This window comes from Pelodiscus sinensis, chromosome 16 (assembly GCF_049634645.1).
Source record: "Pelodiscus sinensis isolate JC-2024 chromosome 16, ASM4963464v1, whole genome shotgun sequence".
NCBI lineage: Eukaryota > Metazoa > Chordata > Testudines > Trionychidae > Pelodiscus > Pelodiscus sinensis.
The window spans coordinates 6,075,790-6,092,204 of record NC_134726.1 but is presented as its reverse complement, the minus strand read 5'-3'; the positions used below and the strand labels follow the sequence as shown (position 1 = coordinate 6,092,204).

General features: G+C 52.3%; 1 protein-coding gene across 5 annotated transcripts in view; it reads right to left on the bottom strand.

Moving 5' to 3' along the window:
• Nucleotides 1-16,415, bottom strand: part of SEC14L5 (SEC14 like lipid binding 5) — a 54,704-nt gene that overhangs the window by 36,206 nt on the left and 2,083 nt on the right. For all 5 annotated transcript variants that reach the window (XM_075899244.1, XM_075899248.1, XM_075899246.1 and 2 more), the window contains one exon: nucleotides 9,444-9,519. In XM_075899244.1, the coding sequence (XP_075755359.1) occupies nucleotides 9,444-9,506 (63 nt within the window). In that variant the 5' untranslated portion in view covers nucleotides 9,507-9,519. The remainder of the gene's footprint in view (nucleotides 1-9,443; nucleotides 9,520-16,415) is intronic.

Genomic DNA, 16,415 nt, shown 5'->3' with positions numbered 1-16,415 from the left:
GAGAGCGCACCGCTGGCTGCTCTAAGACAGTCGACAATCCCTTCTCACGCTGCGCATCCCTAGCGGGCGAGGAGGTTTCACGTGCTCCCCCATTCCCAGATCTCTACTGGCGTGGTGGGCCAGTTCTGGCCCGCAGAGGCCCCTTTGCCCACCCCGCTTTAAGGCGCTACAGGGCCATTCGGTAAGTTTTTTAGTTGCAGGCTAACACGGCTACCCCCAAGACTTTTGAATGGCTAGGGTCTGAGGGAACGCACTTCCTCCCCACAGGGGTCAGCCCGGTACAGGAGAGAGAGCTCATGTTCAGCCAAATACTGCCCAGTGCCAGTTCCTTTCCAGGAGAGGCCCCAGGTCTTTGCCTCCTCCGGTGGCTGTGTCCTGTGCTGCCCACGCTCTCCCTCCGCTGAGCCAGGCTCTTGGCGGGAAGCCGGGTTTAGTTCTCACTCCAGCTGCCCTGCTCCTAACAGAGGCTGCGCCATGGTTACACCAGGGAGACCAAGAGACCCTTGAGAGAGGAGGTTACCCCCCCCCCCCACACACACACACCCCATCTCTCACAGCAAAAGGAAATGAACATGTCTGTCAACCTTACACTCCCTCTGAAAGAGGGCGCATGTTCACTCCCTTACACTAGTCTCATCCCAGCCCTCCATCTTCTCCCCTCAACCCCGTCACAGAATAAAGGTATGCACCTTCTCTGTACGTGACTCAATACAACCCTCCCATACCTGGAGTAGCCTCTCACCTGTCCCCCTAGACCGCATTCCCGCTCTCCGGTATGCCCCAGAGAAGGGGTGCACATACCAGGGCATCTGATCTTTACACAAACGCTCCTGCTTCTCCTCTGTGGGATTCCATCACCCTTCAGACGAGTGACCTTGTAAACAGATTACACAACAGATGTGCCTCAGAAGCCTGGACTTATTTCGGGCCCTAACAGCACTGGTGCTCGGGCAGCCGATCGCAGCAAGCAATACACCCCTCACCAGCGGAGCTCTGCTGTACATGGGCAGCCATTTCAGCCCAAAACCTGCTGAGCCCCGAGGGGTGCCTGCCTCTTCCGGCGAGGCCGCTCTCAGAATTAGGTTGTGGAGCCTTGCAGCAGCATATCCTTGAGGGGAACATTATCCTCTCGGTGCATGCAAGGAAACTGAAGGGGATTATACTGTAAGTCAGCACAGGGTTGCATAACAGTTCCCAGGATGGCAGTTTCTCTGCATGCCAGTCGCCTCACTAAGGCTAGAGGGATGCGTCACACATTCACCGTTATACACGCTACCGCTGAAGTGACTGGTTTGGATCTCGGGTGTCAGGAGACAGATCCTCCAGCAGGCTGGACAAAGAGAGGTTAGGCACCTAACTTCATGCTAGTTCTCTGCCTGCCTTGCCTCCAGGGCCCCCACCCACTCACAGTGCCGTTTGTGAACGGCTCCGAGGAACGGCATCTGATTACGTCTGCCAAATACTGCTCCAGAGAAGTTCTGTGCTCACGTGGCATCTGCCGAGAAAAAGCTGCTGTTTTAGAAACAGGCCCAAGCACACAGATCAAGATGGGGAGGTTCCCTCCCCCCTGCAGAAACCAGTTAGGGGCCTAGCAAGCACATCAAGTCTCATCCGCACCAATAGGGACTCAGCGTAGATCAGCCCATGTACCATTGTGCAAGTCACCACAACTCCTCAAGGTTGTGTTCCAGCACAACACAACTCCCCAGGGCAGAAGAGCCTTAGGGCGGGGCGGGAGGGGGGGAGAAGAGGTGTGGTGGCAAGTTTTGGGCTGAAAAACCTCCAAAGCAGTATCGGCACCAGAGGAGGAGAGGAGAGGGCTGTTGCATTGTTCTTTAGTAGCTATGTCTAGCTTGGGGGTGGTAACCGATTAGGGAGAACTGGAGGAGAGGGGGGGTGACTGATTAGGGAGAGATGGGGCCCTCCCTCATGGAACAGAGTAGCTAGAGAGATGGTGGAATTTCTTTCCCTGGAGGTTTTCAAAAGGAGGCTGGAGCCATCTGTCTTGGAGGGCTTAGACACCACAAATCCTGCGTTTTGGCAGGGGGTTAGACAAGACGACCCTTACAGTCCCTGTGGTTCTAGGGTTCTGATGCTGGATCAGCCACAGCACATGGCCCTAAGAGAGGGGTGCTCTTGCCAGCACTCCCGTCTGCTTAAACCAGGCCAGCACTTCGGCAGACCCTGCGTGGGGACACATGGCAGCTCAGGATCTATGGGTTAGCCTAGCAGAACGCCAAGGGCCGTGTACGTGTCCAGCCGATGGAATAAAGAATCTCCATTATGTTCTGCATAAGAGGCGCCTGTCTGTTGTCTGTCCCAGGGTAACACCAGAAAACATGGGTAGGGGGAAGGTGCAGGAGGCAGAACTCCACCGGGGGAGAAAACCCTCCAAAAATACACAAAGCCGTTCTGGAGGATTTCTGCTCAAGCAATGAAGCTGCCTGTACGAGAACCACTGGACTCCAGGGCTGCGAACACTGATCAAGCATTAGCACCTTCTGGATGGGAGCCAGTGATCTGCCTCATTCCTTCAGGCCCAGGGAAAGAAAGGGTTCAGTTAACTCCAGCTGAATATTACAATGCTTCCACCCTGGGCAACACAGCAGACCCTCCCGGACCCTGATGTGCCCTGCAGCTGGATGCCACTGATCCTGAAAGTCACTGGCCTGCACCATCTCCCACCCACAGGCAACACCATGCCAGTCACACCACCATGCTGCAGTATTTGCCTTTGTTCGCTTAAGCTTTAAATACCAACCTACCAAGGAAGCAGGTTGCAGCCTAAGGACCCCTTGATGCCAACAGGCAGGAGACACACAGGGTGCACCTACAGTTATACAAGCATCCGCTGGGTTGGATCTCTGCATAATAGTTCACCAAAGGGCAACACGAGCCGTCTCCACTCAGTCGTTCACTGCTCCTATCCATTGTGAAGTGCATGTGTGGATAATACCAGAGGAGTTAAGAGGAGCAAATGATGCTCATAAGATGTGGAATTAAGGCAAGTGCCCAGCAGGCAACAATTTGGAGAGGTTCCCTTCAGGCAGGAGGTAACCAATACCCATCTTCCGGTCTGGCCATTTGTGGACTGTATGTCTCCTTAGCCAGATGCAGGAGGACAGAGTGCAAAAGTCTACAGGATGAAACCAACTGCAGGGGTTATTCTGTGATGGAATAAAGGCAGAGGTCTTGCCCGATGTATCCTGGGACACACACGCACTGAGGAGGCAAACTGCCAGCACACAGGACTTGTAAGAGAAGGATCATACTCCTACTAAAAAAGTGACCTGCCTGAAATACTGGATACCCACAAGTGCCCAGGGTCCTCAATTTTACCTTGCCAATTGAGTTCGTCAGGGCAGGGACCATCTTCTTGTTCTGCCCAATGTAGCGCGTACAGGTTTAGGCACTCTTGGATTACAAGGAATAAGAACATCACCAACAGCACAGTAGCCCTGGCACGACACCAGAGTACTGGGGTCCAGTAGTGATGTAAGTACAAGTGTCACTGAGAAAACAACCTTAGAGCTCTCCCATCCTGGTGCAGCCCTACAATGACCCTGCTCAGCGTGAGGAGACCACATTGTTCGAAAACAAGGGGAAGGTGGCTCCAAGCAAGAAGAGGGGGGAGGGTGATGGAAGGAAAAGCGTGGGCTGACTGACATGGTGTGCACTCCTGGAGTGAAAGAAAACGTTTACATGAATTTGATGGTGGATCCACCCGAAAGGAACGTAGTTCTGGGATTAGGGCCTCCCAGCTATTCAGGTGAAATATTGCTTAGCCCAGAGAGGCCTCTGCTACAACGTGACTCCGCACCACATGCTTAGCACCGGTAGCAGAAAGATTGACATTCCCCCAAAAATACATATTAAAAAAAGCCCAGAGTGAACAAATGCAACCCGCAGCTGTTTCTCAGAGCCTGGGCTGAATCAAATAGCTACTCTCATTTGCTTTTAGCAGCAAAGAGCATTTATCAAGCACTTCATATTCAGTACGTGGGAGCCAGCCCACACCACCAGCTAGAGAGGAATGCAGAAAGGCTGTCTGCTCCAACTGACGACTGTTCTCTCGCTCTCAAGAATGGAGGGACGCTACAGCTGGGGCCTAGAAACTGGACAAGCGAAGGCAGCCAAGTCAGCGTGTAACCAGGGCTGTCACTTTTGGTGCCTATCCAAGGAGGAAAAATCTGGGCACGAGGAGGTTGCGCCGTTTGTGCTGCATCAGCACAATGTGGAAACGTTGCCTCGAGCCATCAGGTCACATTGAAGTAGGTCGTAGGACAGCTGGATTTGTGTGGGCTCAGAGATATTTCAAGACCCTCTAGCTTCGGCGAGTCACATTAAGGATAATTCAGGAACTAAAGGGGCAGGCTGGCGAGTGGGAGAAAGGAGAGACCACCTCCCTCTAACCTGCTGTGTCCAAAAATGGCCCATGCCAGGTATCCAGGTAGAAAGATCATTGGTCTGCACTCCGAAGACTATTTCTATATTTTTAATTACATCATTAACATAAGCCTCGGTTTCCCATGGTAACACCCATTTTGAAGCACTGCACAGATCTGAACTAGGCAGTGTCACGAGCGGTGCTGGCAGCCTGTGTTACTCAGCTCCTGGCAACGCACGGGGACCGTTATTTGGGAACCCGCGTTTCCGCATCTTGCTCATCACAGATACTCCAGGCTAGCGTGAGCCAGAGAGGCCAGTTCAGACACGCTCTGAAAACTGCGTCACTGTCTTCGTCACAGCAACGCCCGAGGAGCAGGGAACGCGCGCAGGCTGCCAAGATCTGCTGTGTGTCATTTGCACAACTGCCTGCTTGGCCCTTGGGCAACAAGCACCTGCAGGCCAACATCTCTTGCGCTTCCTCCGCCTGACCTCGGCGGCCACTCGGCACAGAGCGCACCCGTTAGCTGCAGCATTGCAACAGCCTTAAAGGGCTCTGAAGGGAGGGATGCTCTCTTGCTAACGGGACCAAGCTTGAAAACGTAGGCTGCAGAAGCAAAGCGGTGTGTAACATGGACCTTTTCTTTGCCAGGCTAAGATCTGCAGCTAGACTCACACTATTAGCCAACTGGGGACTCAAACCTTATCACTTGGATGCAGCAATGCGGTCAACTTTACAGTCCAGTATTTATAACTGACCTACAACCCTTCCCTGTCTGCACGTCTTCTGTCAACAGACAACATATTGTGCCGAGCAGTGTCTGTACCCTCCTTACCTCACAAGGCTCACAACCTGAGGAGACATGTACCACCATCATGCCCATTTTACAGATGGAGAACTGAGGCAGACCCATAGGAAGCCCAACGTCACACAGGACCTTAACATCAAGCAACTAGGAGTTGAACTCAGCTCTCCTGATGCCAACCCTTCCATCCTTGCATGGATTCATTGCACTCTGGATGTCGCCCATGGCCATTGGGGGCCTCCCGGTGCCAAAGCGCACGGCAAAGCCGGGTTTACTGAAGCCACTTGCTGAAGAGCAGGCTTATTTCACGTTACTCCCACTCTCCCTGCGGAGCGGCCACCAAGCGAGAGTTAGCACATCACAGCTGTGCACAATGCTCCCGGCCTCCCACGCCAACGGAGCAGCGCGTCTAAATCCAGCTAATCAGATAAGCCACACTGCGCTCGGACTGAGCCCCTGTCACTAGGTTTGAGTCTCAGCGTCTCTAGAGTCTGCAACTTCAGCCTTCACACGGACAGCACGCAAGGCCCGACAGGGAGGGCACTGGGCCTAAACAGACCTTAGCTCCACTCCTGGCTGGGCAACTGACTCCCTGGGAGAGGCAAGACTGTACTCTTTAAAGGCCTCACACTTGCACAAAAAACCGGCACCCGTGCCTCAGTTTCCCCCTTTTAAAAATGCACCTAATACCTTTGCAGAGGGAATGCAAGGCACCTTCGATGCTTTTAGTTCCTGAAATCTTCAACCCCCAGCGAGCGAGCAGTTCTGTGCTCTTTGCTCTTGCGGTCTACCCAACGAAACCACTCAGAAATAAACCCATCGAGGCCTGGCCCCCAGGAGTCCTGCTAACAAGCTTACGGAGGATGCGTCTAGAGGCGACCATCCTGCATTAGCAGGCAATTTACTGACAAGCATCCGGCACCAGGGTGATCCTAAGTGAGGCTGCGACAGTGCTGAGAAGCACATGCACATCTGGCACGAGTGCTGCGGTTCACACCTCTCTCAAACAACGCTTCGGTGTTGGTTACATGGGGGGGCTGCGCCGAAGGGAAGACACAGAAAGCTCCCACCAGGGCAAGCCACGTGCTTCGTTAGCCTGGGACAGGTTTTACCAAGTCCATAGCACACGTGGCCCTGGTAGCTGGGGGTGTCAATTAGCAAGGTCAGAAAGCAAATCGCTCCAGCAGCCAACAACGAGACTGGTTGGGAAGGAGCCTCCTGGGACCAGAACTCCTCTCAGCTCTGACAGCACCTCACCTCCATAACGGTGCAGTCAAAAAACATAGGCACCAACTGCCCGAGCATGCCAGGCAGTGGCGGATTTGGGGCAGGGTGAGCGGGGCAGCTGGGGCACAGCTGGGGCAAGAGGCAGGACGAGGGGCAGTTTCAGAGAGCCAGGTCCCAGACCAGTTGTACAGCAACATGCCAAGCAAAGGCACCAGGGGAATCCAAGGCTGCAGACCACTCTAGTGAACAGGGCATGCTATGCACCCTCCAGCCACGAGACACTCCAACCCAAAAATGCTTCCCCCTGGATGCACCATCTCCACCAGCCACTAGGAAAAGCCAGCGTAACTCCCTCTATCCTCCTGGGTTACTTGGGAGCAGGCAACATTCACCTGTGTGCCTGATGGTTTTTTATTAAAGGAGTTCCTGAGTACCTCAGCGGCGATATTGGCGAGTTGGGGATGCCCTATCCACTCCCTTGCTCCTAAAGGAATATGCAATGGCAGTGCCTCCAGCTGGCTGACCCCGTACACACCGAATGGTGTACCTTGGGAGCCTCCAGGAATAACGTATTCCAATAATCTGGATCCAACTCAAACAATTCTAAATAAGATAATTCTAATGCATTCAGTTAGACATAACACACCTTTACTCAACAACCTAAAGAAACAGGAGTTAGACTAAAATCAATTCAAGTGGACAAATAAATGAAACAACTGGCATTTACCCTGCCACCACGTACCCTCCCCAGAGTGAGCACTCTGGATCTCTGACTCCCAGATGCGTGTTCACATGGGCGCGCTTGAAGAGCTGAGGCTGGAGTGGAGACAGCCCTGTGCAGGTTGTGTATGTGTCAGTCCAGGCAGCAAACTACACAATCCCTCTGCCACTGAAGCTGGCCCCACCATATGTCAGCAGCTCTGGTTCACTGGGCAGATCACTCTGGCTCTCTTTGGACCCAGGGTCAGTCTGTCTTCTGTGCTCCGTCCCAGGCAACACTTTCCCAAACAGCCCCAGTTACTCACAGTACCTTCTATGCAGGCCCTTCTCAGTCATAACCAGGGTCTCTCACCTCCAGGCACAGTCACCAACAGCCCATGAAGCAGCCTGATAGATCAAAGCCCCAGCAGGCTCTAGCTTCCAGCAGCAGCTCCTGGACTGGAAAAGGCTCCACAACAGCCATCTGGGTCCTCTCTCTGAACTGGAGCCCAGGAACCCTCTCCCTGCACTGCCTGGAAGAGTACAATAGTTTGCCTCCTTCCACTCCCTGCCCCCCCTCATTCATTCCCCCCCCCCCCGCTGCCAAGGGCTCATGGGAGTTGTAGTCTCTAGAGCTAGACTGCAGCACAAAGGATTCTCCCAGTAAAAGTCAGAGGCTTCTATAGTAAGGGGACTACACCAGGGTCCTAGTTTAGTAGGAAGGGCACATGGAACATACAGGCAATGTTCCATCTCAGAAAGGCTCCCAAGCAGCTACACAGCCCTTGAACAAGATGGACGCACATGTGGGCCTCTGGGCTGAGCAACCAGCTGCCCTCTGTCTCCCAGAGGGAGGCGCAAGCTCAGCCAAGGGCCACTCGGCTCACTCCAAAGAGATCGGTAATTGAGTCAAACATCGCATCGGAAGTAGCAGCAAAAGCTGCCCACCTGCAGAACGAGACTCCTTGTCTTTTCCCATCCTGATGGGAACAGCATTGCATAAAACTGGTTAGCTAGGGTTAACTGTAGTTCAAAAAAAAGACCATTTGTGGTGGATGCATCCACCAGGAATGGTGAAATTTGCAAATACTGGGAGCCATGGCTCCTGGCCCCCAAACTCACCACGGGGCCTAGCAGCTGTGGCGAGTTCCTCATGACTCCCAGCCCTTGTCTCCCCCCCTCACCCAGTCCAGGCAACCCACGCACACACAGAACCGCAAACAGCGATTGTGAATCTCAAGATTCTCTTGTACAAGACTTTGGATGGGAAAAAAGTGTCAAGCTTCCAATGGAAAAAAAAATCTGCACACACAATATCCAATTCCCTCTCCCACATTTTTAATCAGCTCTAATCACACTTATCTACTCACTCCCCATATACAGGCCTCACCTCAGCTTGACCAGGATCAGAGACACCTATAGAACTGGCTCATGGATGTTGGATGAGTAATATTCCCCTCTCAGCGGGAGTGGTTTCTAAGTCCGATGGCGTGTGTGGAAGTTGGGCATATCCAAAGATAGTTCCTTGAACCGGGGCTTAGCCAAGTCCAGCTGGCTGTGCGCCCTGGCACAGGCGTGGGCAGCCTTTACCAACCCCAGTCCCGCTGGCTTTCAGGATCAGCTGGGAAGGCTGCAGCTCCATCTTACAGATGGCTGCTCAGTGACCTGTGCACGCACGCCCCTTCAGTGAAGCAAACAGGGTAAAAAAAAAAAAAAAAAAATCTAACCAGCACAGATGGCACGTTCTCCCCACCCCTCCTCCTGACACGGTTCTGATGCCCACGGGCAAGAAATAATCTAATGAACTCATTGTACTAGATTGAAACACTTGGACCAAAGCAGATTTTGATTATTTCTGGAATACAGCAGTGAGCAGAGAAGATCGCGATGGCAGGAGTCTAGACCCTGAAGAAAAGGCGTCTAAAAATGAGAGATACCCTGTCTTATTACACAGCACTCACAAGGCCAAGCACAACCTGGTGGGGGCCCAAAACAGATGCAATAAGCCTTAAAATATAAAATCAAGAAGGGGGATTTTAAGTTCACTTCGTATGCACCATTTGGTCTAATTACACATCAGAATCAATAGGATGTAAACATGACAAAATGCTAATGAACCTGCCATTAGTATTCTGTGCTGAAGCAGGCTGCAGGCCTTCTGAAATGCTCCAAGGGGCCGTGTATGGCCCACAGGCCTAGATTGGCCACCCTGCTCTAAACAAACCCATGGCTTCGCCCTGCAGCCCTACCACCTGACGCCACGTAAGCCCGAGGCTGCTGTCGAGAGTTCAGCTGTAAGAGGAGGAGAAATGCAACATCACTCACCGCCATGACGAGCTCAAAGGGGTATTTGTAGACTCGAACAGGGGACTGGTACTTCTGCACCATTTTTACTGCATGCCTGCAACGGGAAGAGAAGCATGGCTGTTAGAAATGAAGTGTTCAGTGTTAAAATCTAACAAGCATCACCCTACTTCACATTTGGTCACTAGACCACAAAGTGCTGTGCAAAAGGAGGTTGGTATAATTGTGCCTCAGTTTCCCTAACTGTAAAATGGGGATAAAGGGGTGAATTGCTTGAGATCACCGACCAGCAGTCAGGTATAGGATCCAGGTCTCCCTTGTCTCAGTGTAATGCTGTATCCACTAGGCCCCACTGTCTTCCTTATAAGACTTGTATGTTCCTGCTTCTCAACACCATTAAGTGGTATTTGCAGCAGAGCCCAAATGCAACTTACCAACAGAAGCACAAGTTCAGCAGGTGAGACAGAGCTACAGCAAGGAGCTGCTTGACCGTCTGGGAGAAGGAAGCCCATAGGCAGCTCAGCAGCCTGAATTCTATCTGCTCTCCATGTCGCCCACCAGCACCCAATATCTGGTGCTGCAGCTCTTAGTCCGGCACATGGGATTTAAGACACTGCTTAATCCCCGTGAAGACAACAGCCAGAGGGCTTCCGAACTGCCTACCACTTAACTAAGAATCACACCAGCTGACAAGTGACAACACCAACTGCTACAGTGACACGAAGGAAAATAGTTGCCTCGGTTACAAACCTCCACCCTTCCTTTATCCAAGCCGCCCCTCGTGGCTCCCCTCAGAATTCCTCCACCACCTCTTTCACTGGGTGTTTCACACACACACACACACACACACACACACACACGAATCCATACACCCGTAGAAAAAGCTTGTGGTGTGAGTTCCTCCTCTCTCAGTCCTTCCCCTGCTGTTAACACCAAGTGTCTAAGAACAGGAGGCCCACAGAAGAGAGACTCCGGGTCTACTCCACGCTGCTCCTACCCCACTCAAATTCCAGTGCTAAGCAGGCACTGAACAGGCTGTCGCCCAGCACTGAACTCAGCTGTTAGGACACAGAGCAGCTAATCCCCGCTGTAAGCCAAGGATTGGAGGTGAAATGGAGCTAAAAGGCTCTAAGCGCCAATACAGCCATCAGCTCCAGGAAGATTTCTACAAGAAAGCTACTTGGCCCTCCTACAGGGAAGCACCTAGGGATCTCAATATTGGGGTGGGGACAGCAGAGGAGAATACAGAGAGAACAGCCCCTCAGTTCAAAATCTTTAGATAATGTGAGTACCTGAATGAAGATTAGTGTTAGCTGGTAGCTAGAGAGAGTCTCACGCTCAGCTAGAGAAACACTTAACTCTTTAAATCCATACGACACTGGAGCCTAGAGAAACAGCACCAGCACTGAAATCGAAGAGAGGCAGGCCCAACAGTGTGGCGACAGGCCCCAGGGCATCCGACACCAGCAGCAAGCGAACAGGGCGCAGGCAAGTGAGCCCCCAGCGAGCGAGGCAGATATCACATAACGGGTCCCCGAGCCAGGAGGAGGGCAGGGCTCCTAGTAACAGAAGGCTGTAATTTGATTATGTAACTGTGATACCCAGGAGTGTAGGCCAGGTAAGAGCTAATCGAGTGGAAGAATCCTAGCAGCCCCAGGAAGTTAGCTGTGATCCGGTTAGCACTCACTGACCGGGCTCCCATCTATGAAACCCGTAGGGGCAAAGAGTCCTGCAGGGAGAAAGCAGCAGCCCATACACGAGCAGTCGGTCTTGCGCCCATGCCGGAGACATGAGCCCTTGCTAACTGAACCACAAAATGGCATCAAGAAGGCAGCAGCACAGTGGCGGTGTTGTTTTGGACTCCACTGTGCCGCACCATAACAGGGAGTTACTGCCCCTCTGGGGGCCTATTCCCCAATTCCCAGTAACAGTGGCTTGAGAAACAGTTTGGAAGGTCTAGAAGCCTAGAGGGCTGTGGGAAAAGCCATCACACTCAGAAGCCCTGGGGCGTTCCCAGGGAGAAGTTGCTGGCAGTTTCCATTTCCAGAACAGCTCCAGGAATTCGGGACGAATGCTCAGCTTTCCCAGGCTTCTGCCAGAGTTTCCAGACAACGCCTGAAATCCCCAAGGAAAGAGGGTAAAGCAGTGGGACGTGCCTGCTGACTACCTCAGCCAGAGAGCAGCAGTTGAGGGATTTCATGCTGCATCACATACCTGTGTCCCACTTGGGCCTATGGTCACTGGATAAACCTTAACCATGGCCTCTGCCCAGGATCTACAAACGACAGGATGAACCTCTGTAATCCGGCACCCTTGGGACCTGTCCTGTGCCAAACTAGAGAATTTGCCGGACCACGGGAGGTCAATATTGTCTGGCAGCATCACCAACGCTGCCACTGCTTGCTGGGCCCTTAGAAGACATTTACGGGTAAATTAGAGCTAAAGAACAGCACAAAGCCAGGACAGGTGGCTGGAAACAAATTTTATTGGACTGTGAAGAAACTTGGCCTCGCCCATGGTAAGTGGATTTCCAGCTGACTAAAATCATGCTGGCCCACAGATGTTGCTGGACCAGAGAGGTTCAACCTGTAGTGGGAGCACAACTTCAGCCAGAAGGAGACTTTTCAATCCTTTTTTGTTTGCCAATAGTACCGACACTGCAGCCCCTGAACTACCCCGATGGCAGCACTGAAGGGGCACATGGAGATGACCGATGTAGGAGAGCTTCTACACAGAACCCTCACCTCGAAAAAAGCGAGCTTATTTCAAGCGGATTTCAAAACGTGACGCTGTCCACACTAAGGATGTTAAAATGCGCTTAATTGATTAGTCGATGGAATTTCCGCATTCCTCCTTTGAAATATACAAGTCCTGCCCCAGCAGGGGCTCTTGTGCATTTCAAAACCCTGCAGCCTGGGGTCCATATTATGCTGCATGCCACTAGAAGTCCAGCATGAGCTGGGGACTCCTCAGCTGACCCTGGGTTTTGCAGAAATGCCTCACTGCAGCCAGGGATCCAGCCGAGCCGGGGCTGTAGGGCTGCCCCTTTGAATCGCACAGGTGGCATTTTAAAGGGGCAGCCTGCTGCACAGCTTATCCGTGTATCAGCAGTGCAGCGGCTGCCTTGGGGTTTCAAAGTAGCAGCATCACTGTGCAGCACTGCCACTTTGAAGTACCCTTCTTCCCCTCCCACCCCCGCTGCCTCTGAGGCAGCAAGGTGGGAGGGATATCAACTAGTCAAAAGACTATCCGATAAGCAAACGACACAGCGCCAAGTTCTACACAGCACCAAGTTCTGAAATAAGCACTAATCCGAAACACCCGTTATCCCTCGTGCAATGAGGTTTACAGGGACGTCAGAGTAGCGAGTCGGTTATATTTCGATACAACGGGCTTAGTCTGAAGAGCGGGATAGGTATTGCAGGACGCCGGAAGTATCCCCAAATGGCTCCGCAGCGTAGACATAGCCTAGCAGAGCTCGTTAAGGAACTTTTCGGCAGCAGATTTCCCAAAGGCGCAGGGAAATCCTATGGATGGGACCTGCGTGCCCACTATTGGCCCATTTCCAGGCATACGTTTACTAAGGGATACTACTTAGTAGTGGTGCAAGCCGTAACGGACCACGTAGGCAAGGGCCTGACTGGGCCATTCTCTGCACAGCTAAGTGCCCATGGCCACTCCCCCCCTCCGCAGAAGTTCGTGACAGTAGGGAAAGGGACTATATTCCCACTGAGGCACGTTAACAACATCTCCACAGTGATTCTAGGTGAGTCACTTTTGCCATGGCTCATGAAGTCGGTCCCAGATGGACTCCCAGCTCGGGTTTGCATAAATCTTGGGTGGTGGAGCAGAGCTGGAAGGTCTGTTACCAAGCGGCTGTTGTGGGTTAACTAATGGAATTGCTACATTTGCCTGCTGCAATTTGAACAAGCAAAAGAAGTGTGTGGGAGGGGTCTTTAACCAGCAGGGAAGTGAATAAGCAGGAACCTATGCACTGAAAGGCAAGCAATTGCACCTGGGGATACTGTTCCTCATTAGCCCAGCATGCCCCTCCAATTAGAACTGCGCTACACTCTTCGCAGTACAGCTGGTGGGGAACCTGGGGAAAGAGACTGTACTTCTGAATCTAGCTAAAATGCTGTAGCCTACAATTACTGGTCTCATGATGGTTTTATCTCTTGCCTATACAAAGATCAGATGTTTATGAAGCACAGCCACACGTATGGAAATTTCCTAGGACGCATCATAAGAGCACAAGTGCACCTGAAAGAGTCAATGGGACGTATGCTCCTAAATCACTTACACACTTGTCTCCGGGTGGGCTTTCAAGAGCTCTTCTGAAAGAGGAAAGTCACAGTTTGAATGGTTTCCTGCAGTTATTTCTCATTGTTTAGCTGGGATTTGGCTAGCCATTGGAGGAACATTGTGGAGAACAAAACAGTTGAGCCATCGATATAAAGTCTGACTTGTTCTGGAATCTACTGTATTAGACACACAATGGCCAGCTGCAGTATCAAGCCAGAGTCACGTTTACAGTAACGAAAGCCAGAGTATTTTGCAGACAGATGAGCACGTGTCAGGTTCTTGTTTTCCTTGTCCCATTCAGGGGAAGAGGAGAACACCTGGGAAGCTACTGGAGAGTAGGGGAAAGAGCAGTAGTGATGCTGCTCCAATTAACACTTTTGTACTAGGTAGGGGCCAGTTACCAGATCAACTCTAGCATCATGTTTTTGGACATCTTAAGGTCTCCCACTGGAGACACCTGTTCTCAAGTCGCTCCTTCTGGAAATCTCTGGCATCTCTTGCCTGCAGCTGGGCTTTGACCAGAAGTGAACCTCAGAGCCCAAGCATTTGATCAGAATCCTCTTTTCCATTAAACAATAGGATTTTCCAGAATCTCTCCCCGCCCCCCAGATCTGCCAACCATTCCTCCACTCTGGATCCTATCCACATACTTCCAGGTCTACTGAGCAAAACACACATGGCAGGGTCACTACCGCCGCACTCTCTCATCCATCCACTGGGAGACAAAGGGATGCAATAAAAAAGAAGCGATGCTACTGAAGCAGAGAGGAGAAAGCTAGCAGAACGCGGGGGAAGCAACCACTTCCACCCACATGGGTAGCTTTGACAGTTCTCTAGTGAGAAGAGCCGCCGTGTTAATGGCAACTCACAGAAAAGATTTCCATACAGCCTGATGATCAGCCCCCATTGACACCCAATTCAAAGCGGCATTCCCAAGTTTCTCCTCCTGGGGAACTGGCTTGTCCGCCATTTCCACGGTGCGTCTGGATTCTGGGATTTCCCAGAGAGACCCTGGCAACATTTTGGGACTCTCTTCATGCCTCCTGTGCACCCAGTTCGAAAGGTGGCATTCCCACCGCTCCACTGCAAGTAGCTTGCATGCTCTCAGATGAGGCTGCAGGGAAGGGCAATGTTTCAGCCCTGCTTAGAGAACAGATGCATTTCACACACACAGCTGGACTTGCTGTGGTTGACCTGGCCTCTAATGGAAGGAACTCCAGTCCCAATATTTAATCTTTTCCCAGCATCCTTTGCTGTTCTGACTCAAGACCATCAATGCTGGTAGCCTGGGCCCCAAGTTACACAGTTCCTTACAGAGTGCAGCCGCTTCTGGAGCTCAGCTCCCCAGATGGCCACCAGCAGCACCTGCACATCAGCCTCAGGCCAGCTGGCAGCAGGGTTCTAGGGAAGCATGCTTGACATGCTAGCAGATGAACCAAGGCAAAGCTGATCATGGGCCAGACAGCATTCACCATGGCACTCAGTTGTGTGTCGTGCCAAGTGCACAGCTGAGTGAAGCTCAGCGTGGAACTGACAGGTGGCGACTGGTGCACTGAGCTACCGCACCCCCTGGGCTGTTCCGCCAGCACCGCCTGTTCACAGACACAGCATTGGTGGAGAAGGGACGAATGGGAGCTGTACAGCCTTCCAACAATCCAGGAGACACACAGCAATTCCTAATGGTGCACAAGGCCTGGATACAATGGGTGTGACCAGCATGACACTGCCAGCATCAACCCAGAGAACAGCCAGGCCAGGGTGAGCCCTGCACTAGCACCCATCAAAGACCTGAGCTAAGTCCACTTTCTCAAGGTGTGCAAGTCTCAGCACGGAAGCCAGGTAAATGTGCATCTGTAAAAACAAGGAGTCCTGTGGCACCTTACAGAGAGGGACGTTAAAATTAGGTTATTTTACTACTAAATTAGTCAACAGGGGAAGGCAACCGGCTCCAGTCTCCATCTCGCACCGGGACCAAACCCTGCTGCAGCTCTGCAATATAAAAGGCAGTAGGAGCAGGACTGTCTGCCCCCCAGCTCCTACTGCATTTTAATATCGGAGCCACAGCAGGTTTGGTCCCAGCGCGAGCCAGGTCTGAGCCAGGCTGCCTGACCAGCCAGCAACAGCCCCAGTCCATGGGGAGGTCCTAGTTCCCCATTGGACACTCCCCACCCTCCCCCATCAAGGGGGCTTTACAGCAGCAGGCCCTGTCCACTGTGGATCCCATAAGAAAGTTGGGCTCCCCCCGCAGACAGGGGCTACTGCTGGAGCAGCCTCCCTTGTCCCCACCCCATTTCTGACTCCGATAGAGGGAGCAGCGGGGGAGGGAGGTTGAGAAAGGCAGGCAACATCACAGAGCCAGTGCTGGGGGAGGGGGCATCTTTTAAGCTGCTTCCCCCAACACCAACTCCTACTCCCCCCCCCCCCTTGCTGCCTCTGACAGAGGCAGTAAGGGGGTGGGGAATGCAAGTAGTCAACTCAATTACCCAATAAGACGAGGCTTATCGAGTAGTTGACTATTGTCTTACATCCCTACTTAAACACGAAGATTTATTTGGGCATAAGCTTTCATGGGTCAAAACCACTTCTGTCAGCTGCATGGAAGGCAAATAAATGACTCAAGCCAGGCATTTCCCACCACGCAGCTGACAAAAGCTGTTTTGACCCACAGAAGTTTATACCCAAATAAAT